Below are 25,068 nucleotides of genomic sequence, written 5' to 3' on the forward strand. Positions count from 1 at the left end.
GCCATTTCACGAGAGCGCACAATTTTGAAGCATGACATGTTAGGTATCTATTTACCCGGTGCAACATCTTTCACATTATGCAAAAAAAAAAAAATGTAATGCATGACATCCCCCCCCCCCAAAAAAAATTTGAGGCGGCTCTTTAATTAGGCAAATTAGGCGGTCGCCTAAGGCCTCGCAGTCACAGGGGCCTCGCGGTCGCCTAACTTACCCAATGCATTACCCCAGTTTTGAGGGACAGGGGACCTTAACGCTGATGTGCTCAGGCAGCGTTAAGAGCCCTGACTCAGGAACAGGGCCCTCCAGCGTCCTTAACAACCAGTGAATATGGGTGACACCACCCCATGTGACGTCAATGACCCAGCATGCCCTCAGTCAATGACGTCACAAGGGGGCGGGTTCACCAGGTGACATCACCGGGTGGCCCCCGCCCCTTAGTTATTAAAGAGCAAGATCTTGGGGCTGCCTTGTTAAAGGGGGCTTCCAGATTCCAAAAAGCCCATTGCTCACAAACCCCCACAACCACTGGCCAGGGTTGTGGGGAAGAGGCCTTTGTCCTTGAATTATTTTTCCCCATCATGGGTGTGAGTGGGGGGGCCCATGTCAAGTTTTGCCTAAGGCCTCACAAAGCCTAGAGCCGCCACGTTATTTTATATTGTCATCCAGCTCCTCCCACTTCATCTCCGGCCTGTTGACGAATGACTACAAAAATGCGCCGCGATCCCGCTGAAACCTTTGCGTTGTTTTTTTCCCCCCAAATCGACGGGAGATCCCGGGCGTACATAATTTTTATGTCATGCCTTTCCGCTTCCTGCCCGGTAACATTGTACTTTTCAGTTACGATTATTTAACTGCGTAAGAACGGCTGGAATCAAATAAATGAGAGTTTCAATGACTACCGTCATAACATATCACCCCGAATGGGTTCCATATGCGGCCGCCATAAAACAGCCCGACTTTATCTGTGTTAGTTTTGCAGCGTTCTCCTAAGCAATATACATGTCAGCGTTTGCATGCTTGTTTTTTTCAGAAGCCACATATGTAGACATGAAAAATAAGACTTCATAATTTATTTTTCTATAAAGCGGGGAGGAATTCCCATGCTGCGTACGGCTTCCAATTGGCAGAATCACAAACTCCGGCACCGAAATCTCTGCAGCGCGGTTTGTAAATCTCCCGAACTTGCTGCTGGGGAAAAAAAATGTACAAAGTGAAAACAGTTCGCTCGTTTCTGGACATGGCGGCCATTGGTCCCGTTAAAGGGACTCTATGGTCCGCAACAACGTTTTTTTTTTATACATACTATATTGTCAAAAGTATTGGGACACCTGCCTTTACACACACATGCAGAGGCGGCTCTTTAACCACTTCCATACCGGGCACTTACGCACCTTCCCGCCCAGACCAATTTTCAGCTTTCAGCACTGTCGCACTTTGAATGGCAATTGCGCGGTCATGCTACACTGTACCCAAACAAAATTGGCGTCCTTTTTTACCCACAAATAGAGCTTTCTTTTGGTGGTATTTGATCACCTCTGCGATTTTTTTTTTTGCGCAACAACTAAAAAAAGACTGAACATTTTGAAAAAAAAATTACGTTTTTATTTTTTTCTGTTAATTTTTTTGTAAATAAGTAAGTTTTCTCTTTCAATTACGGGCACTGATATGGCGGCACTGATGGGCACCGATGAGATGGCACTGATGGACATCGATGAGGTAGTACTGATGGGCACAGATGAGGTGGCACTGATTGGCGGCGCTGGTATGCGGCACTGATGGGCACACATAGGCGGCACTGATGGGCACACATAGGTGGCACTGATAGGCACTTATGGGCGGCACTGATGGGCACTCATGGGCGGCACTGATGGGCACTCATGGGCGGCACTGGGCACTCATAAGCGGCACAGATGGGCACTCATGGGCGGCACTGATGGATACTTATGGGTGGCACAGATGGGCACTGATAGGTGGGCACTGGGCATGGATGGGCACTGTGGGATGGCACTGATGGACACGGTGGGGTGGCACTGATGGACACTGTGGGGCGGCACTGATTGACCCATGTGTGCCAATCAGTGCCCATTTGTGGGCACTGATTGACATCTTTTTTTTTATGCTTTTTTTTTTTTTGCTCAGACTTTTTTTTTGCCCCCTTTTTTTTTTTTTAGCCCTTCCCTGGTCCAGGGTGGGCTTCCCTGGTGGTCCAGTGTGGCGATCCAAGGGGGGGCTGCGGTGATAAACCCCCCCTTGTCAGGAGAGTTGAAGCTGTTATAGCTGCAAAGGGCGGGGCCAACTCAATATTGAACCCTACGGACTAAGACTGGGATGCCATTAAAGTTCATGTGTGTGTAAAGGCAGGCGTCCCAATACTTTTGACAATATAGTTTACATTGACCCCCTTAGCAGTCAAGACGGTGCTGGATACATGGCTGAGTCCTTCTTGTTTTATTGGACAGGAAATTCGTCATAACCACGTAGTTCCACTAGACCAGTGATGGTGAACCTCGGCACCCCAGATGTTTCGGAACTACATTTTCTATGATATCTCATGCACTCTGCAGTGTAGTGGAGCATCATGGGAAATGTAGTTCCAAACAATCTGGGGGTGCCAAGGTTTGCCATCACTGCCCTAGGGTGACCTAGTCACTCCAGGTCACGTCAGGTCAGTGTTGTCACCCCAGGTCAGGTAAGTGAAAAAAAAAAAGAAAATGAATGCAGTCGCCACATCTAAGGACTGCTAAGCTACATATATTATGATTTTTGTTCTTGGGTTTAGATACACTTTAACTATGGACACTAAGGGGTCTATTTATAAAGCATTCGTTGGACGAACGTCACACTCGATCGTGCCGGCTGGACGAATTTTCTCCATGTTTTCTGTAATGGATTGATTCATTCCTATGATAGTCAGCTCCATCTAGTGGCCAAAATGTGGAATATTCTCTTTTGGAGGTATTTGCGAAAACTATAAGGCATTATGGCCACTAGATGGAGCTGATGATGATAGGAATTAATCAATTAAAGACCAATTATGGCAACTAGATGGAGCCGACGATGATGGGTATGAACCAATTAAAGACCAATTATGGCCACTAGATGGAGCTGATGATGATAGGAATCAATTAAAGACTAATTATGGCCACTAGATGGAGCTGATGATGATGGGAATCAATTAAAGACTAATTATGGCCACTAGATGGAGCTGATGATGATAGGAATCAATTAAAGACCAATTATGGCCACTAGATGGAGCTGATGATGATATGAATTAATCAATTAAAGACTTATTATGGCCACTAGATGGAGCCGACGATGATGGGAATGAACCAAATGAAGACTAATTATGGCCACTAGATGGAGCTGATGATGATAGGAATCAATTAAAGACTAAATATGGCCACTAGATGGAGCTGATAATGACAGAAATGAACCAATTAAAGACTAATTTTGGCCACTAGATGGAGCCGACGATGATGGGAATGAACCAAATGAAGACTAATTATGGCCACTAGATGGAGCTGATGATGATAGGAATCAATTAAAGACTTATTATGGCCACTAGATGGAGCCGATGATAATAGGAATCAATTAAAGACTAATTATGGCCACTAGATGGAGCCGACGATGATGGGAATGAACCAATTAAAGACTAATTATGGCCACTAGATGGAGCCGACGATGATGAGAATGAACCAATTGAAAACTAATTATGGCCACTAGATGGAGCTGATGATGATAGGAATCAATTAAAGACTTATTTTGGCCACTAGATGGAGCTGATGATGATAGGAATCAATTAAAGACTAATTATGGCCACTAGATGGAGCCGATGACGATAGGAATCAATTAAAGACTAATTATGGCCACTAGATGGAGCTGATGCTGATAGGAATCAATTAAAGACTAATTATGGCCACTAGATGGAGCTGATGATGATGGGAATCAATTAAAGACTAATTATGGCCACTAGATGGCGCTGATGATGATAGGAATCAATTAAAGAATAATTATAGCCACTAGATGGCGCTGATGATGATAGGAATCAATTAAAGACTAATTATGGCCACTAGATGGAGCTGATGATGATGGGAATCAATTAAAGACTTATTTTGGCCACTAGATGGAGCTGATAATGATAGGAATGAACCAATTAAAGACTAATTATGGCCACTAGATGGAGCCGATGATGATAGGAATCAATTAAAGACTAAATATGGCCACTAGATGGAGCTGATGATTATGGGAATCAATTAAAGACTAATTATGGCCACTAGGTGGAGCCGACGATGATGGGAATGAACCAATTGAAGACTAATTATGGCCACTAGATGGAGCTGATGATGATAGGAATCAATTAAAGACTAAATATGGCCACTAGATGGAGCTGATGATGATAGGAAAAAAACAATTAAAGACTAATTATGGCCACTAGATGAAGTGGAGGATCATAAGAAATATTATTTTCTATGATCTTCAGGTCCATCTAGTGGCCATAATGTGGTATTTTCCCGAACAACTGTTTTGCCTCAGTTTCCAATTTTTTTTTTGTTGATATTTTTTTTTTTTGCTGACATGTTTGCTTTAAATAGAACCAACCATCTCTATAAATACAACATAACGTATTCGTTTTACCTGGTGTGGGAATAGGAAAGTCATCTAGACACATACAACCTCCATGTTGCATTAGAGGTCCTGTGTTTCGTTACAGGATATTTAAAACCCCATACAGGATAGGAAAACACAACCCAGCTGTGCAATTAAACCGCGGCGATTATTGCCCCGCGCTCCTCGAGCCGCGATCCCGCCGCTAGGAGCCCGGGAAATAAAAATAAAAAAAAAATACGACACGACTGCCGCTGGACGAGCCATGCATGTGGAAAGAGGAAAATTTAATGGCGAGTTTATAGCAGGTAAATCAGGGGTAATGTTCATTTCATTTCATCGATTTAACCGTTCTGGTTTTATACGTTCGCCAATTATTCCCGGCGTGATTTAAACCGCCACCAATTAAACCACAGAACATTTTTACCTTTTAAAATCTAGTTAAAGGAGATGTAATCCCCGTCACTAAAATCTCCTAGAAGATTCAACATTTTATTGTCATTTTCTATATTTGTGAACCTGCAAAAAAAAATAAAAAAAAAAATCCCTGGTGATCCCGCCTAATTCAGGGTGCTTCCTGTTATAGGGTGTCAACACTCCATCCCTGTTTCCTAATTGTTCTCCTGTGTTGTCACCCTGCCACATACACTCCCAATGCAGGCTGCAGGCTCTTGTGCTAAAGCACCTTACACAGGCATGGACCGCTGTTGTCACCATCAGGAAACCAACTTTGATTATAACCATACAGTCGTTGTTGGAGAAGGTTCTCCTTCCTGACTTCTTCATCCATCCCTGTTTCCTAATTGTTCTCCTGTGTTGTCACCCTGCCACATACAGTCCCAATGCAGGCTGCAGGCTCTTGTGCTGAAGCAGCTTACACAGGGATGGACCACTGTTGTCACCATCAGGAAACCAACTTTGATTACAACCATGGAGTCATTGTTGGAGTACTTTCTCACTCCTGACTTCTTCAGGAACTTCCTGGTATAGGGTGACAACACTCTCCCCGCCTTCCAACTGCTCTCCTGCGTTGTCACCATCAGGAAACCCACTTCGATTAATACCATGCAGTCATTGTTGGAGTACGTGCTCCATGCTGACTTCTTCAGGAGCTTCCTGTTATAGGGTGTCAACACTCCATCCCTGTTTCCTAATTGTTCTCCTGTGTTGTCACCCTGCCACATACACTCCCAATGCAGGCTGCAGGCTCTTGTGCTGAAGCAGCTTACACAGGCATGGACCGCTGTTGTCACCATCAGGAAACCAACTTTGATCACAACCATGGAGTCATTGTCGGAGTACTTTCTCACTCCTGACTTCTTCAGGAACTCCCTGTTATAGGGTGACAACACTCTCCCCGTCTTCCAACTGCTCTCCTGCGTTGTCACCATTAGGAAACCCACTTTGATTAATACCATGCAGTCGTTGTTAGAACATGTTCTCCTTCCTGACTTCTTCAGGCGTTTCCTGTTATAGGGTGACAACACTACATCCCTTTTTCCCATTTGTTCTCCTGTTTGATGTCCCTGTCCCTGGTGATCTAGCCTTATTCAGGGTGCTTCCTGTTATAGGGTGACAACACTCCCCCCTGTCTTCCAACTGCTCTACTGTGTTGTCACCAACAGGAAACCCACTTTGATTAATACCATGCAGTCATTGTTGGAGTACATGCTCCATCCTGACTTCTTCAGGAACTTCCTGTTATAGGGTGTCAACACTCCATCTCTGTTTCCTAATTGTTCTCCTGTGTTGTCACCCTGCCACATACACTCCCAATGCAGGCTGCAGGCTCTTGTGCTGAAGAAGCTTACACAGGCATGGACCGCTGTTGTCACCATCAGGAAACCAACTTTGATTATAACCATACAGTCGTTGTTGGAAAAGGTTCTCCTTCCTGACTTCTTCAGGAACGTCCTGTGTTTTCACCTTCAGGAAACCCATTTTGATTAATACAATGTAGTCATTGTTGAAGAACGTTCTCCTTCCTGACTTCTTCAGGAACTTCCTGCTATAGGGTGACAACACTCTCCTCTGTCTTCCAACTTCTCTCCTGCGTTGTCACTATCAGGAAACCCACTTTGATTATAACCATACAGTCGTTGGAGACTGTTCTCCTTCCTGACTTCTTCAGGAACGTCCTGTGTTTTCACCTTCAGGAAACCCATTTTGATTAATACAATGTAGTCATTGTTGAAGAACGTTCTCCTTCCTGACTTCTTCAGGAACTTCCTGTTATAGGGTGAAAACACTCTCCCCTGTCTTCCAACTTCTCTCCTGCGTTGTCACCATCAGGAAACCCACTTTGATTAATACCATGCAGTCATTGTTAGAACATATTCTTCTTCCTGACTTTTTCAGGTGTTTCCTGTTATAGGGTGACAACACTTCATCCCCTTTTCCCATTTGTTCTCCTGTGAGATGTCCCTGTACCTGGTGATCCCGCCTTATTCAGGGTGCTTCCTGTTATTGGGTGACAACACTCTCCCCTGTCTTCCAACTGCTCTACTGTGTTGTCACCAATAGGAAACCCACTTTAATTATAACCATTGTTGGAGACTGTTCTCCTTCCTGACTTCTTTAGGAACGTCCTGTGTTTTCACCTTCAGGAAACCCATTTTGATTAATACAAATAGTCATTGTTGAAGAATGTTCTCCTTCCTGACTTCTTCAGGAACTTCCTGCTATAGTGTGACAACGCTCCATCCCTACTTCCCAATTATTCTCCTGTTTTGTCACCCTTTCATATGCACTTCTAATTCAGGTGGCAGGCTCTTGTGCTGAAGCAGCTTTCACAGGGATGGACCACTGTTGTCACCATCAGGAAACTTTGATAAATACTGTACCATGGAGTCATTGTCGGAGTACTTTCTCCTTCCTGACTTCTTCAGGAACTTCCTGTTATAGAGTGACAGCACTCTCCTCTGTTTTCCAACTGTTCTCCTGCATTGTCATCATTGTACTAAATGAGAAAAGGTAAAATAATAAAGATCTAGAAAAAAAAAGAAGCCCACATTAATTAATACCATGCAGTCATTGTTGAAACACGTGCTCCATCCTGACTTCTTCAGGAACTTTCTGTTATAGTGTGACAATGCTTCATCCCTTCTTCCCAATTATTCTCCTGTGTTGTTATTCTGTTATATGCTCTCCCAATGCAGGCTGCAGGTTTTTGTGCTGAAACAGCTTACACAGGGATTGACCGCTGCTGTCACCATCAGGAAACCCAATTTGATTAATACTATGTAGTCATTGTTAGAGCATGTTCTCCTTCCTGACTTCGTCAGGAGCTTCCTGGTAATGGGTGACAACGTTCTGTCCCTGTCGTCCAACTAATCTCCTGTGTTGTCTCATTAGGAAACCCACTTTGATTAATAATATGGAGTCATTGTTGCTCCTGACTTCTTCAGGAACTTCCTGTTATAGGGTGACAACACTCTCCCCTGTCTTCCAACTTCTCTCCTGCATTGTCACCATCAGGAAACCCACTGATGAATACCATGCAGTCATAGTTGGAGTACGTGCCCCATCCTGACTTCTTCAGGAGATTCCTGGTAATGGTTGACAACGTTCTGTCCCTGTTGTCCAACTAATCTCCTGTTGTAGGCTGCAGGCTCTTGTGCTGATGCAGCTTACCCAGGGATGGACAACTGTTGTCACCATCAGGAAACCCAGTGTGGTCATTGTTGGAGAACACGCTTATTTATACAAAAAAAAATGGCCATAATGTGGTATTTTTCCTAAAATACCTCAATTTAGGAAAAATACGGCCTTGGAGCCACTAGATGGAGCTTGTGTGTTGTGTTCATAGGATAAAACATCAAATTTTTAATATATGTTATTTAAAATGAAGGACACTTACCAGTCAAGATGTTGCTGGACACATGGTTGAGCCCTTCTTGTTTTATTGGAAACAACAGAAACACAGAGACAGGAAATGACATCACAACCATGTAGTTCCACTAGAAAGAATGTTACATTATGCAGACATTGAATGCTACCACCTAGTGGTTGAACTAATAATCACAGTATAATATATGATAATGGTTGTTGCTCCTTTCCTGTACTGAAATTGCTTACTTTGATTTCACTGAACACTGTGAGCTTCTCACAATGTGCATTAGAAGCTGCGGAAAGTCTGATTAAGCCTGTCCCATATCCTGGCTGGAGGATGTCCAGCTTCATCTAGTCCAGGGCTCTCCAAACTACAGCCAATGGGCCACACACAATCGGCCCACTAAGAGATGTTATCTGACCTGCAGCTTGGGTCAGTGGCATGCACAAATCAAGGATTTAGTGTCTGCTTCTCCCTGTCCATCAACCTACCTCCCCCCACCATCCTCACCCCCGCAGTCTCCATCACAGGTCCCCCTGATTTGCAGCCATCATCCCACCACTGGAATCCTAACAACAATGTGCTAGCCCCGGCATTCACAGACCTTCTCCACCTCCCACCTTCTCCACCTCCCACCTTCTCCACAGACCTTCTCCACCTCCTACCTTCTCCACCTCCTACCTTCTCCATAGATCTTCTCCACCTCACACCTTCTCCACAGAGCTTTTCCACCTCCCACCTTCCCCACAGACCTTCTCCACCTCCCACCTTCTCCACAGACCTTCTTCACCTCCCACCTTCTCCACAGACCTTCTCCACCTCCCACCTTCTTCACAGACCTTCTCCACCTCCCACCTTCTCCACAGACCTTCTTCACCTTCCACCTTCTCCACAGACCTTCTCCACCTCCCACCTTCTCCACAGACCTTCTCCACCTCCCACCTTCTCCACAGACCTTCTCCACCTCCCACCTTCCCCACAGACCTTCTCCACCTCCCACCTTCTCCACAGACCTTCTCCACCTCCCACCTTCTCCACCTCCCACCTTCTCCACAGACCTTCTCCACCTCCCACCTTCTCCACAGACCTTCTCCACAGACCTTCTCCACAGACCTTCTCCACCTCCCACCTTCTCCACAGACCTTCTCCACCTCCTACCTTCTCCATAGATCTTCTCCACCTCCCACCTTCTCCACCTCCTACCTTCTCCATAGATCTTCTCCACCTCCCATCTTCTCCACAGACCTTCTCCACCTCCCACCATCTCCACAGACCTTCTCCACCTCCTACCTTCTCCATAGATCTCCTCCACCTCACACCTTCTCCACAGACCTTTTCCACCTCCCACCTTCTCCACAGACCTTCTTCACCTCCCACCTTCTCCACAGACCTTCTCCACAGACCTTCTGAACCTCCCACCTTCTCCACAGACCTTCTCCACCTCCCACCTTCTCCACAGACCTTCTCCACCTCCTACCTTCTCCATAGATCTTCTCCACCTCACACCTTCTCCACAGAGCTTTTCCACCTCCCACCTTCTCCACAGACCTTCTCCACCTCCCACCTTCTTCAGAGATCTTTTCCACCTCCCACCTTCTCCACCTCCTACCTTCTCCATAGATCTTCTCCACCTCCCATCTTCTCCACAGACCTTCTCCACCTCCCACCATCTCCACAGACCTTCTCCACCTCCTACCTTCTCCATAGATCTCCTCCACCTCACACCTTCTCCACAGACCTTTTCCACCTCCCACCTTCTCCACAGACCTTCTTCACCTCCCACCTTCTCCACAGACCTTCTCCACAGACCTTCTGAACCTCCCACCTTCTCCACAGACCTTCTCCACCTCCCACCTTCTCCACAGACCTTCTCCACCTCCTACCTTCTCCATAGATCTTCTCCACCTCACACCTTCTCCACAGAGCTTTTCCACCTCCCACCTTCTCCACAGACCTTCTCCACCTCCCACCTTCTTCAGAGATCTTTTCCACCTCCCACCTTCTCCACAGACCTTCCTCACCTCCCACCTTCTCTACAGACCTTCTCCACCTCCCACCTTCTCCACAGACCTTTTCCAACTCCCACCTTTTCCACTGACCTTCTCCACCTTCCACCTTCTCCACCTCCAACCTTCTCCACAGACCTTCTCCACTCCAACCCTCTCCACAGACCTTCTCCACCACCCACCTTCTCCACAGACCTTCTTCACCTCCCACCTTCCCCACAGACCTTCTCCACCTCCCACCTTCTCCACAGACCTTCTCCACCTCCCACCTTCTCCACAGACCTTCTCCACCTCTCACCTTCTCCACAGACCTTCTCCACCTCATACCTTCTCCATAGACCTTCTCCACAGACCTTCTCCACCTCTCACCTTCTCCACAGATCTTCTCCACCTCCCACCTTCTCCACAGACCTTCTCCACCTCCCACCTTCTGCATAGACCTTCTCCACAGACCTTCTCCACCTCTCACCTTCTCCACAGACCTTCTCCACCTCCCACCTTCTCCACAGACCTCCACCTCCCACCTTCTCCACAGACCTTCTTCACCTCCCACCTTCCCCGCAGACCTTCTCCACCTCTAACCTTCTCCACAGACCTTCTCCACCTCTCACCTTCTCCACAGACCTTTTCCACCTCACACCTTCTCCACAGACCTTCTCCACAGACCTTCTCCACCTCTCACCTTCTCCACATACCTTCTCCACAGACCTTCTCCACCTCTCACCTTCTCCACAGACCTTCTCCACCTCCCACCTTCTCCACCTCCAACCTTCTCCACAGACCTTCTTCACCTCCCACCTTCTCCACAGACCTTCTCCATAGACCTTCTCCACCTCTCACCTTCTCTACAGACCTTCTTCACCTCCAACCTTCTCCACAGACCTTCTTCACCTCCCACCTTCTCCACAGACCTTCTCCACCTCCCACCTTCTCCACAGATCTTCTCCACCTCCCACCTTTTCCACAGACCTTCTTCACCTCCCACCTTCTCCACAGACTTTTTCCACCTCCCACCTTTTCCACAGACCTTTTCCACGGACCTTCTTCACAGACCTTCTCCACCTCCCACCTTCTCCACGGACCTTCTCCACCTCCCTCCTTCTCCACAGACCTTCTCCACCTCCCACCATGCCCCCTGCCAGCCCCTCCCACCAGACCTGTCTCAAGGGAAGGACAAGGGGTTGGCAGGAGGGACAGCTTCCCTAGGCACAGTGAAGCAAAGGCGCAAAAAATGGACGCAGGGTGCTAACCCAATCTATGGTATGTATTAACAGCAGAGGGAAGAGGGGGCAATTTTGGACCCTTGCCCTAGGTACTGGACTACCCTGTCCCAGGACTTCTCTGCCTGCATTGCATAGAGAAGCACAAAGACTCAGTGGTGACATCATTGGGTGTAAAAAAAAATGTATGTAATGAAAAAGGAAAGGTTTCTATGGGGGAGGAGGAACCAGGGAAGGCAAAATCTATGCAGATTAATCTTCAGCTATTGGTGGAGTCTGAGGGTTGATGTTTTAATATGTGGAAAAAGATAATGAAAATATCCTTCTCTGTAAATGTCATCAGATGTTCTGTTCAGATCCCGATAAATTGATGGAAATTGCCGATGACAGCGATGGTATCTCCCCTCTCTCCTCCTCCCGGAGATACGTTGGTAGCGGAGTTCATTGTGCGGCTGGATGGGACGGCTCCTGGTGAGTCACTCACAAATTAGATTTTTGGAGGAAATTGGGAAGAGATACGAGAATGTTCTTGGAAACATATGCCGGGACAGAGATTGCTACAGACGTAGGAAAATGGCATGGACTGAAGTATTGTGTTACCTCTCCGCGGACGCACACTGGTATGGAATGCATCATGAGGCATGACAGTTCAAACATCTGGGAGCCAAACTAAAACCTATCCTCCGAAAAGGAGAGCCATGCCAAAGCTCGCTGTTCCTGAAGCCTAAGTTGACAATATTTGAGAAGTGCTGCGCAGGCAAAATAGAAAATGGGCTCTCGGGACATTGTAATGCGTTAATATTACATAGGTATTTTGGCTTTGCGGTGATCTCACCAACCTTGGAGCGCTGAGAGCTTGCAGTCAGTTTCTGGAAGGGAGCAGGTCTGCATGGAGTTTGTATAGTCTTCTTCAGGGCTTTTTTTTCTCAAAGAATAGGTGCAGAAACTCCCCCTTTCTGACTGAACCCTTTTCTCTGCCCCCTACCCACCTCCGAGGACCGTTCCCTGGTTCCACCTCCTGCCTACCTCCGAGAACTGTTCCCTGATTTCACCCCCTGCACACCTCCAAGGACTGTTACCTGGTTCCACCTCCTTCCCAACTCAGAGGACCGTTCCCTGGTTCCACTCTCTGCCCACCACCAAGGACCGTTCCCTGGTTCCACCCCCTGCCCACCTCCGAGGACCGTTCCCTGGTTCCACTCTCTGCCCACCACCAAGGACCCGTTCCCTGGTTCCACCCCCTGCCCACCTCCAAGGACCGTTTCCTGGTTCCACCTCCTTCCCACCTCCGAGGACCGTTCCCTGGTTCCACTCTCTGCCCACCACCAAGGACCGTTCCCTGGTTCCACCCCCTGCCTCCCTCCAAGGACCGTTCCCTGGTTCCACCTCCTGCCCACCTCCGAGGACCGTTACCTGGTTCCACCTCCTTCCCACCTCCGAGGACCGTTCCCTGGTTCCACTCTCTGCCCACCACCAAGGACCGTTCCCTGGTTCCACCCCCTGCCCACCTCCAAGGACTGGTTCCTGGTTCCACCCCCTTCCCACCTCCGAGGACCGTTCCCTGGTTCCACCTTCTGCCCACCACCAAGCACCGTTCCCTGGTTCCACCCCCTGCCTGCCTCCAAGGACTGTTCCCTGGTTCCACCTCCTGCCCACCTCCGAGGACCTTTCCCTGGTTCCACCCCCTGCCCACCTCCGAGGACCGTTCCCTGGTTACACTCTCTGCCCACCTCCGAGGACCGTTCCCTGGTTCCTCCCCCTGCCCACCTCCAAGGACCGTTCCTTGTTTCCACCCCCTGCCCAGCTCCGAGGACTGTTCTGTGGTTCCACCCTCTGCCCACCTCCAAGGACCGTTCCCTGGTTCCACCTCCTGCCCACCTCTGGGGACTGTTTCCTGGTTCCACTCTCTGTCCACCTCCAAGGACTGTTACCTGGTTTCACCCCCTGCCCACCTCCAAGGACCGTTCCCTGGTTCCACACCCTGCCCACCTCTGAGGACCATTCCCTGGTTTCACCCCATGCCCACCTCTTAGGACAGTTCCCTGGCTCCACACCCTGCCTACCTCCGAGGACCGTTCCCTGGTTCCACCACCTGCCAAATCCCAGGACCCTGGTTACACACCCTGCCCACCTCTGGGGATGCTTCCATGGTTTCACCACTTGCCCACCTCCTGGGACTGTTCCCTGGTTCCACCATCTGCCCACCTCAGAGGACCGTTCCCTTCTTCCATCCCCTATTCACCTCTGAGGACCATTCCCTGGTTTCACCCCCTGCCCACCTTTTTTTGAAACCTATTAGATTCTCTGGCTCTAATCACGCATTTAAAAAAAAAAAACTTCTTGGAATCCATGCGTACAGCGCCCTACATGTAGATTAGGGGGCGGGCGTATAGATGGGGGAGGGGTAAAACCTTTTGGACGTCAATTGGTTAAAGGAAAAGTTCATAAGTAATTTACAGTTTTACCCTGGCATAAAGTTTCCAACACTGCTTTGACCTTGCCTGTTCCTCCAGACCCGGTCACAGAAGTGCTGTGCTCACTCTGTACCACCCCCTGCGGCGCTGGTCCACACCAAGACTCTACCACATGATCAGCTGTCAGCCAATGACAGTTGATCACATGGTGTAAACAGAAGCTGGTAACCGCCTTTTTTGTTTCCTTGCGCTGACAGCTGTTGTGTAAACGGGACTTCGTCCTGCACACTGACAGCCTGCTAACCAGTGTAGGCCTGCATTCATGCAGCCGGCCCCTTTTAGGAAGCTGGGCGTGTGAATTAGGACCTGATAGGCTTCAAAAGAGGGTGGGCTTGTGGCGCAGAGCATTGCACCCGGAGCCCACCCAGGTGTTACAACAGCGATTGAGATTCTCTGAAGTTTTCCTGCTGAGAAACCCGAGAGTGTGTATACTTACCTGGTCGCCGTGGAGACACCCCGGGCATGCTCTAAATGACTTCAACGCATGCGCGGTAGCTCGTCGTACGCAATGATGTCACTGCGTTCTTGCCTTTCAAGAGAACCGCGGTTCTTTTGAAAGGAGAGTCTGTACACTCGGGCGGCAAGAGATTCTTGCCAAGAATCTCGTCAGGAAAAACAATGCTTTTTTCCTGACGAGATTCTTGCCCGTGTGTACAGGGCTTGAGACCCGTTTTCTGATTGGCCGAAAAGAGTAGAGTCTCAATTGGCTGCCGAGGAGGAGGGAGGAAATGGAAGCCGCTGTGATGCCCACGGAGAGCAGGGGAAGGGAAGCCTCCGGTAAATCCCAGGAAAAGCGCTGCCCACCAGAGATGGGGTAAGTGCAACAGACCCACCCAACTAACCGCCGAGCGACCGGGGGGTGGTTTTACTGTTTTCCGTCCCCCCCCAAAAAATGACTACCCGCCTCCACTGCAGTGCCCACCAGTGCCACCTACCAGTGCCCACCAGTGCCATCTTCCAGTGTCCACTCGTACTGCTATCCAGTGCCACCTATCAGTGCCCACCAGTGCTGCCAATCAGTGTCCATCAGTGCCACCTATCAGTGCCCAGCAGTGCCACCTATCAGCGCCGACTATCAGTGGCACCTATCTGTGCCGCCTATCAGTGCCCTTCAGTGACGCCTATCAGTGCCCTTCATTGCCACCTATCAGTGCCCACCAGCGTTGCCTATCAGTGCAGTCTGATCAGTGCCTCCTGATCAGTGTCCACCAGTGCCGCCTCACCAGCGCACATCGGTGAAGGAGAAAAATTACCTGTTTACAAAATGTTATAAGGTACTATGAAAAATGTTTATTTTTATTTATTTTTTTAATTGCCTTTTTTTGTTTGTTTAGCAAAAAATAAAAAACCCAGTGATGATTAAATACCACCAAAAGAATGCTCTATCTGTGTGGAAAAAATTATGAAATTTTTATGCCGGGCTACCTTATTAGAAAGCCCAGCATCATCTGAAAACTGAATGTTGAAAATCAAAGCCGAATGTTTAATATAAACTCCTATTTGATAGATAAACAATTGTTTTAAATCACTTACAGGGTAATCCCAGTATGCAGCTAATGCTAGGCTAATTTATTAGAAAGCCCAGCATCATCTGAAAATTGAATGTTGAAAATGAACTCTTATTTGTTAAAGTATTTTTAAAAATAATGTAAAACTTTAAAAAGTATTGAATGGAAAAAAAGCTGAATAAAATCTGGTGTTGCCTTCTAAAGGGTTTAAATTACAGCTATACAGCCAATGCTAGGCTACCTTATTTGAAAGCCCAGCATCATCTGAAAACTGAATGTTAAAAATCAAAACCGAATGTTAAATGCGAACTCCTATTAAATAAATAAAGCATTTTTTTTTTTAAATAATTTACAGGCAAGACTACAAAAATAAATAAATAATTGAATTAAAAAAAAAACACAGAATAAATTCTGAAAGGGTTGATAATAATCTCAGCTATGCAGCTAATGGCCTTATTAGAAAGCCCAGCATCCTTTATAAACCTGAAAGTTGTAATTCAAAAATCGAATGTTCAATATAGTTACATAGTTACATAGTTAGTCAGGTTGAAAAAAGACACAAGTCCATCCAGTTCAACCTCAAAAAAATAAACAAACAAAATAAAAAACACAATACAATCCCATACACCCAACTCCATACCCACAGTTGATCCAGAGGAAGGCAAAAAACCCCAGCAGAGCATGATCCAATTTGCTACAGCAGGGGAAAAAATTCCTTCCTGATCCCCCGAGAGGCAATCGGATTTACCCTGGATCAACTATACCTACAAATCTTAGTACTCAGTTATATTCTGTACATTTAGGAAAGAATCCAGGCCTTTCTTAAAGCAATCTACTGAGCTGGCCAGAACCACCTCTGGAGGGAGTCTGTTCCACATTTTCACAGCTCTTACTGTGAAAAAACCTTTCCGTATTTGGAGGTGAAATCTCTTTTCCTCTAGACGTAAAGAGTGCCCCCTTGTCCTCAGTGATGACCGTAAAGTGAATAACTCAACACCAAGTACACTGTATGGACCTCTTATATATTTGTACATGTTGATCATATCCCCCCTAATTCTCCTCTTCTCAAGAGTGAATAAATTCAGTTCCTCTAATCTTTCCTCATAGCTGAGCTCCTCCATGCCTCTTATCAGTTTGGTTGCTCTTCTCTGCATTTTCTCCAGTTCTCCGATATCCTTTTTGAGAACTGGTGCCCAAAACTGAACTGCATATTCCAGATGAGGTCTTACTAATGATTTGTACAGGGGGGGGCAAAATTATATCTCTGTCTCTGGAGTCCCATACCTCTCTTAATACAAGAAAGGACTTTGCTTTAATATGAATTCCTATTAAATAAATAAAGCATTTTTATAAAATAATTTACAGGCAAGACTACTAAAATAAATATATAGTTCAATTAAAATAAAACTGAATAAATTATGAAAGGGTTGATAATCCCAGCTATGCAGCTAATGCTGGGCTACCTTGTTAGAAAGCCCAGCATCATCTGAAAACTGAAAGTTGAAAATCAAAACTTTGATAAATAAAGAATTTAAAAATATAATTTACATGCAAGACTACAATTGTTTTATTTTTTTATTTATTAAAATAAAACTGAGTAGAATCTGAAAGGGTTGATAATCCCAGCTATGCAGCTAATTCTGGACTACCTTATTAGAAAGCCCAGCATCGTCTGCAAAATGAATGTTGAAAATGAACTCTTATTTGTTAAAGTATTTTTAAAAATAATAAAAAAAATTGCAAAAAAAAAATGTATTGAATGGTAATAAAGCTGAATAAAATCTGGTGTTGCTTTCTTTTAAAGCCCAGCATCATCTGAAAACTAAATGTTGAAAATCAATATCGAAAGTTGAATAAGAACTTCTTTGTAACAAATAAATTATTTTTAAAAATAATTTACATGCAAAACTACAAAAAAAAAAAGAATTGAATTAAATTAAAATGGAAATACTTCGGAAAGTGTTGATAATCCCAGCTATGCAGCTAATGCCTTATTAGAAAGCCCAGCATCATTTGAATGCTGAATGTTGAAAATCAAAACTGAATGTTGAATATGAACTCCTATTTGATAAATAAAGAATTTAAAAAAAAATTTTACATGCAAGACTACAAAAAAATTAAATTAAAATATAACTTAAGTAAAATCTGAAAGGGTTGATAATCCCAGAACCGTATTAGAAAGCCCAGCATCATCTGCAAATTGAATGTTTAAAATGAACTCTTATTTGTTAAAGTATTTTTAAAAATAATAAAAAAAAATCCCAAAAAAAGAACAGTATCGAATGGAAATAAAGCTAAATAAAATCTGGTGTTGCTTTCTTTTAAGGTGTATTTCTAATATAACAGAGCCTAACTGTCTGAAGGGGTTGATAATTCCAGCTATGCAGCCTTATTAGAAAGCCCAGCATCATCTGAAAACTAAATGTTGAAAATCAAAACCGAATGTTGAATATGAACTCCTATTTAATATATATATATTGTATATATATATAATTTACATGCAAAACTACAAAGAAATTGAATAAAAAAAAAACATAAAAAAAAATGCAAAAAAAACCCAGTATCGAATGGAAATAAAGCTGAATAAAATCTGGTGTTGCTTTCTTTTAAGGGTGTCTTTCTAATATAACAGAGCCTAACCGTCTGAAGGGGTTGATAATCCCAGCTATACAGCCAATGCTGGGCTAACTTATTAGAAAGCCCAGCATCATCTATAAACCTGAAAGTTGAAAATCAAAACCGAATGTGAAATATGAACTCCTATTTAATAAATAAATAATTTACATGCAGACTACAGGAAAAAAAAAAGAATTTAATTATAATAAAACTGAATAAAATCTGAAAGGGTTGATAATTCCAGTATGCAGCTAATGCCTTATTAGAAAGCCCAGCATCATCTGAAAACTGAATGTTGAAAATCAAAATCGAATGTTGAATATGAACTCCTTTTTGATAAATATATATATATTTTTTAAATATAATTTACATGCAAAACTACAAAGAAAATTAAATTAGAATAAAACATAAAAAAAATGCAAAAAACATAAAAAAAAATGCAAAAAAAAAAAACAGTATCGAATGGAAATAAAGCTGAATAAAATGTGGTGTTGCTTTCTTTTAAGGGTGTCTTTCTAATATAACAGAGCCTAACCGTCTGAATGGTTGTGTAACGGAATGACCCGGGACACCCAGAGACTTTGTGAGGATGGAGGATACTCCTGTGTCAGCGTCACTGATAACTCTTGGGTCTGAGTCCACCCTGTGCCTTTTGGGCATGGGGTGGCAAGTGAATCATAATTCATGTATTACATGAGATGGGACATCACTGATAGTTCGTATTGCAGGATTTTGAGATACTGCAAGATGTTGGCCCAACCAGTCAATAGTGACTCATTCTATGATTAGCCCTGACTAGTGACATGCTAATTGAGTCAGGGCCTGGAAGACATTTCATTGTCCTTGTGTAAAGGTGTTGTAACGGACAGGTTTTAATCCAGGTCTGCTCCCAGACCTCTAATTATATATGCTAAGTACTGTTTGTGTGGAATATACTTGTCGGAGACAGAGCATCTGTCTGGGGATGTGGATTGGAAGGAGATCATTGTGTGATGGTGTTTTGTTTGTTATGCTGTTAATGAAGGAATGTTTAGTAATTAGCCTTAGTGTGTGGGTGGGGAGTTGATTGTTCCTTTAATGCCTTGTACTGTATAAAGGTGAGAAGAAACCATTAAAATTGCTTTCATTTGAAACAAGTACAGAGCCGTGTGTCTCGTCTTGATTCTGGGGAAATCGGATGCCTGCTGGTTTGTCTGTGTGTCAGATGAGCTGTCGTAGTTGATGGAAGGTCGTAAACGGTGGTGACCGTTACAGTTGATAATTCCAGCTATATGCAGCCTTATTAGAAAGCCCAGCATCATCTGAAAAACTGAATGTTGAAAATCAAAACCGAATGTTAAATATGAACTCCTATTTAATAAATATTATATATTTTTTTTATATAATTTACATGCAAAACTACAAAGAAAATTGAATAAAAAAAAAAACATAACAAAAATAAATGCAAAAAAAAAAACAGTATCGAATGGAAATAAAGCTGAATAAAATCTGGTGTTGCTTTCTTTTAAGGGTGTCTTTCTAATATAACAGAGCCTAACCGTCTGAAGGGGTTGATAATCCCAGCTATATATCACAGGGCTCTACCTGAGGTGGGTGACGGAGACAGGCTGGAAGGCGCAGATGACGTGAGATTTAGCGGGGCCATAAGTGTAAATATCATGAACAGAGAGGGATCATTCCACACCTCCAATCACTAAAACGTGAGAGCGGATTAGACATCCACCAGCCCTGAATTCTGATCTTTTCCCTTCCTCTTCCCTCCGTCTGTAACAGAAGACTCGGTCTGTTCAACTCCTAGAAACTCCTCACTCCTCGGGAACAGAATTTGTATTTTTCTCTCTCTCTCTCTCTCTCTCTATATATATGTGACTTGTCAATATAATGGACAATAATTATTTATTTAAAGCCGACTTTACCAGAAGTTTTCTCTTAAATAGGCAACATAAATCTCTTGTATTCTCATCAGGCACAAAGAAAGTCCAGAATCCCTTCAGTACATAAATCTTTATAAAAGCTGTCAGCTTGTACTTAGTCCCTGGAACATTACAACTCCCCAGAAAAAAAAAAAAAAAAGGAACGGCAAAAAAAAAAAAAAAAAAAATTAATAACTTTATTTTTTTTTTTTTTTTTTACATTTTGTCATCATCATCTCATCCACACAATACTAACATGACATGATAATTGATAAGGCCGGTCCATATGTTCTCTATAACTGTGACAGCTTTGAAAAAAAGAAATAATAGTTTTTATTAACCCGTCTGTAAGTTTTTATGACTATTATTTTAAACCATTTATTTATTTGCACAAAAACGTTTTTTTTTATTTTTTTATATATATTTTTAATGCAATGAGCAGATGGGGAGGGCTATGCTCATTGCAATTAAAAATATAAAAAAAAAAAAAAAAAAAAAAAAAAATAGAAAAATAGATATGACACATGGGGCCAGATTCACAAACATTTGCACTTGCGCCGCGTATCAGTGATACGCTACGCCGCCGTATCTTACCTGGCGGAATTTCGAATCCACAGCGAATTTGCGCCGTAAGTTACAGCGGCGTAGTGTTTTTCTGGCGGCGCATTTGAAATTGGGCGGGTTGGGGGCGTGATTCATTTAAATGAAGCGCGTCCCCGCGCCGATTGAACTGCGCATGCTCCATTTTGAAATTTCACGCCGTGCTTTGCGCGAAATGACGTCGCACCGACGTCATTTTTTGAACTTAGACGTGAGTTACGTCCTTTCCGATTCACGGACGACTTACGCAAAAAAAAAAAAAATTTAATTTGACGCGGGAACGACGGCCATACTTTAACATGGCAAGTCTATCTATACGCCGCAAAATAGCAGCTTTAACTATACGCCGAAAAAAGCCGACTAGAGACGACATAAGAGAATGCGATGGCCGCACGTACGTTTGTGGATCGACGGAAAAAGCTAATTAGCATACCCGACGCGGAAAACGACGCAAACTCCACCCAGCGGGCGCCGAAGTATTGCACCTACGATCCAAAGGCGTACGAAGCCGTACGCCTGTCGGATCGAAGCCAGAAGCCGTCGTATCTTGGTTTGAGGATTCAAACTAAAGATACGACGCGGCAAAGTAGATACGCCGGCGTACTTGCTTTGTGAATCTGCCCCATGGTTTGTAAAGCAATGCTTGCCATTGTAAAAGGAAAAATCTGCTTGCATGCTTTGTGGAAGCATGTGTGTAACTGACTACTCCACCTGTGGCCCTCCAGCTGTTGCAGGAACTACAAGTCCCGTGATGCATTGCTCTTTAATTAGGCAAATTAGGCGGTCGCCTAAGGCCTCGCACTCACCGGGGCCTCCCGGCCGCCTAATTTGTCTCTGCTCAATCACCGTGTGATAGATCCGTGCATCTTTCTGCAGCCATTTTTATTTGCTTGAATTTTTTTTTTTTTTTACCCATTATGGGCACAAGTGGGGCCCCTCCGTGTCACAAAGCCTAGAGCCGCCTCTGATGCATTGCAAGCCACTGACAATCACTTGCCGCAAAATATTGACATCACTTCTGGTTTGCTCGTTAGCCCAAAAATCCACAGTATTTAAAAAACGCCAATATTGGCGTTTTGAATACTTTTTAGACCCCATGGGCCAGATTCACAGAAACAGTACGCCGGAGTATCTGCTGATACTCCGGCGTACTTTCAAATTTGCCGCGTCGTATGTTTATTTGTAATTCACAAACAAAGATACGACGGCTTTTGGCTAAGATCCGACAGGCTTACAGCTTCGTACGCCTTCGGATCGTAGATGCAATACTTCGGCGACCGCTGGGTGGAGTTTGCGTCGTTTTCCGCGTCGGGTATGCAAAATAGCTGTTTACGGCGATCCACGAAGGTACGCGCGTTCATCGCATTCTCTTACGTCGCCGCTAGTCGGTTTTTCCCGTCGCAAACTTAAGCCTGCTATTTCATGGCTTAGATTTAGACCAGCCATGTTAAAGCATGGCCGTCGTTCCCGCGTCGAATTTCAAATTTCTTTTTTTTGCGTAAGACGTCCGGGAATACGAAAGGACGTAACGCACGTCGCCGTTCAAAAAACACGTCGGGCGACGTAATTTTCGCACAAAGCACGGCGGAAAATTTCCTAACGGAGCATGCGCCGAGCGTTCGGCGCGGGAACGCGCCTAATTTAAATGGTACACGCCCCATTTGAATTAGGCGGGCTTGCGCCGGACGGCTTTACGCTACGCCACCGCAAGTTTACACGCAAGTGCTTTGTGAATCAAGCACTTACGACGAAAACTTGCGGCGGAGTAACGTAAAGGGGATACTTTACGCCACCGTAATTGTTCGTGAATCTGGCCCCCAGATTTCTCCATAAAGAGTACCTGTCACCGCCTATAACTGTCACAAGGGATTTTTACATATTTTACATTCCTTGTGAAAGCAAAAAAAAAGTGATAAAAAAAAGTAAAGGGTAAATAAATAAATAAAAAAAAAATATATATATTTTTTTTTAAAAAGGGACAGTGTAAATAAATAAATAAAAGAAAAAAAATAAGATTTTTTTTTTTAACCACTTGCCGACCGCCGCACGCCTATATCCGTCGACAGAATGGCACGGCTGGGCAAATAGACATATATATACGTTCCCCTTTAATTTGTCACCGTGTGGTCGCGAGCTCTGTGACCGTGCCCCCATGGACTTGATGTTCACCGGTGTCTCGCGATCGGGTCACAGAGCTGAAGAACGGGGAGATCTCAGCGTAAACACAACGGGGCAGATTCACGTACCTCGGCGCATATCTCCGCCGGGCGCAGCGTATCTAAGATACACTACGCCGCCGTAATTTTTTTTTTTCGAATCCTGAAAGAATTTGCGCCGTAAGTTACGGCAGCGTAGTGTATCTTTGGCGGCGTAAGGGCGCAGAATTCAAATGGATGTGATGGGGGCGTGTTTTATGTAAATACGTCGTGACCCGACGTAAACAACGTTTTTCTTTTAACGGCGCATGCGCCGTCCGTGGGAGTATACCAGTGCGCATGCTCGAAATTAAACCGGAACAAGCCAATGATTACGACGTTGACATCATTCTACGCAAATCCCTATTCGCGAACGACTTATGAAAACAACGTAAAAATTCAAAAGGCGACGCGGGAACGACGGCCATACTTAACATTGAGTACGCCTCATATAGCAGGGGTAACTATACGCCGGAAAAAGCCGAACGCAAACGACGTAAAAAAATGCGCCAGCCGGACGTACGTTTGTGGATCGCCCTAGCAAACTAATTTGAATACTCAACGCGGAATTCGACGGAAACGCCACCTAGCGGCCGCCGAAAAAATGCACCTAAGATCCGACGGCGTACTAAGACGTACGCCTGTCGGATCGATCTGAGATGCCGTCGTATCTTGTTTTGTGGATACAAAACAAAGATACAACGCGCAAAATTTGAAATTACGCGGCGTATCAAGAGATACGCCGGCGTAATTCTTTTGTGGATCTGGCCCAACATCTCCCCGTTCTGCCTAGTGACATGTCACTGATCGTCTGTTCCCTCTCATTGGGAGCAGCGATCAGTGACGTGTCACTCGTAGCCACGCCCCCTAACAGCTAGAATCACTCCCTAGGACACACTTAACCCCTTCATCGCCCCCTAGTGGTTAACCCCATTCAATGCCAGTGTAATTTTTACAGATATCAGTGCATTTTTATAGAACTGATCGCTGTATTAATGACAATGGTCCCAAACTAGTGTCAAAAGTGTCTGAAGTGTCCGCCATAATGTAACAGTTACGATAAAAATCGCTGATCGCCGCCATTACTAGTAAAAAAAAAATATTAATAAAAAAATGCCATAAAACTATCCCCTATTTTGTAGAAGCTATAACTTTTGCGCAAACCAATCAATAAACTCTTATTGCGATTTTTTTCCCCCACAAATATGTAGAAGAATACGTATCGGCCTAAACTGAGGAAAAAAATAATATTTTTTATATATTTTTTTGGGGGATATTTATTATAGCAAAATGTAAACAATATTGCTTTTTTTTCAAAAATGTCGCTCTATTTTTGTTTATAGCGGGGAAAAAAACGCAGAGGTGATCAAATACCACCAAAAGAAAACTCTACTTTTGGTGGTATTAGGGGGTTAGGGGTTGGGGTCAGGGTCAGGGGTTTATTGTTAGGGGTTAGGGTTAAGAGTCAGGGTCAGGGTCAGGGGTTAGGGGTTAGGGTTAGGGGTTAGGGTTATGGTTTCCCATTGAAGAATATGGCTAGGACTCAGGAATTGGAACAGGGACCTCCCCCAAAGGTCAAAGGTCAGAAGGCGGGTTCCCAGAGGTCAAAGGTCACATGGCGTGGCTGACCCACCCCCACCAAAGTGTACCGCCTACCCCAACTAAGTCGGGGAATGAACAAGTCGGGGAAAGGGTCTTGTTATCTAGTTTTGTTTGGGAGCCACGTCGCACGACCGCGCAATTGTCAGTTAAAGCGGCGCAGTGCCGAATCGCAAAAAAGTGGCCCCGTCATTGGGCAACCAAATCCTCTGGGGGCTGAAGTGGTTAAAAATGACAATATTGGCGCTTTGAATACTTTTAGACCCTCAAATCCCTCCATAAAGAGTACTGTCACAAGGGATTTTTATATGTCATGTGACAGCATTAAAAGTGATCAAAAAAAATTCAAAGGAACAGTGTAAATAAAGAAAATTTTATAAATAAGAAAAAAAAAATAATCAAATAAATAAGATTTTTTTTTTAACCACTTCTGGACCACTATACGTCGGTACTTTGACGTTGAATACCGTTATTATGGCAGCAGATAGCTCCCATAACCT

At 44.6% G+C, this 25,068-nt stretch overlaps 1 protein-coding gene across 1 annotated transcript; it reads left to right on the forward strand.

The window, feature by feature from the left end:
- Positions 1–8,846: 8,846 nt before the first annotated feature.
- On the forward strand, positions 8,847–11,692 carry LOC120915880 (extensin-like). The gene is made up of 2 exons (XM_040326692.1): positions 8,847–9,955; positions 10,174–11,692. Exons 1-2 carry the CDS (start codon positions 8,847–8,849, stop codon positions 11,690–11,692), a joined length of 2,628 nt encoding a protein of 875 aa, XP_040182626.1.
- The last annotated feature ends 13,376 nt before the right edge of the window (positions 11,693–25,068 follow it).

This window comes from Rana temporaria, chromosome 10, assembly GCF_905171775.1.
Source record: "Rana temporaria chromosome 10, aRanTem1.1, whole genome shotgun sequence".
NCBI classification, from domain to species: domain Eukaryota; kingdom Metazoa; phylum Chordata; class Amphibia; order Anura; family Ranidae; genus Rana; species Rana temporaria.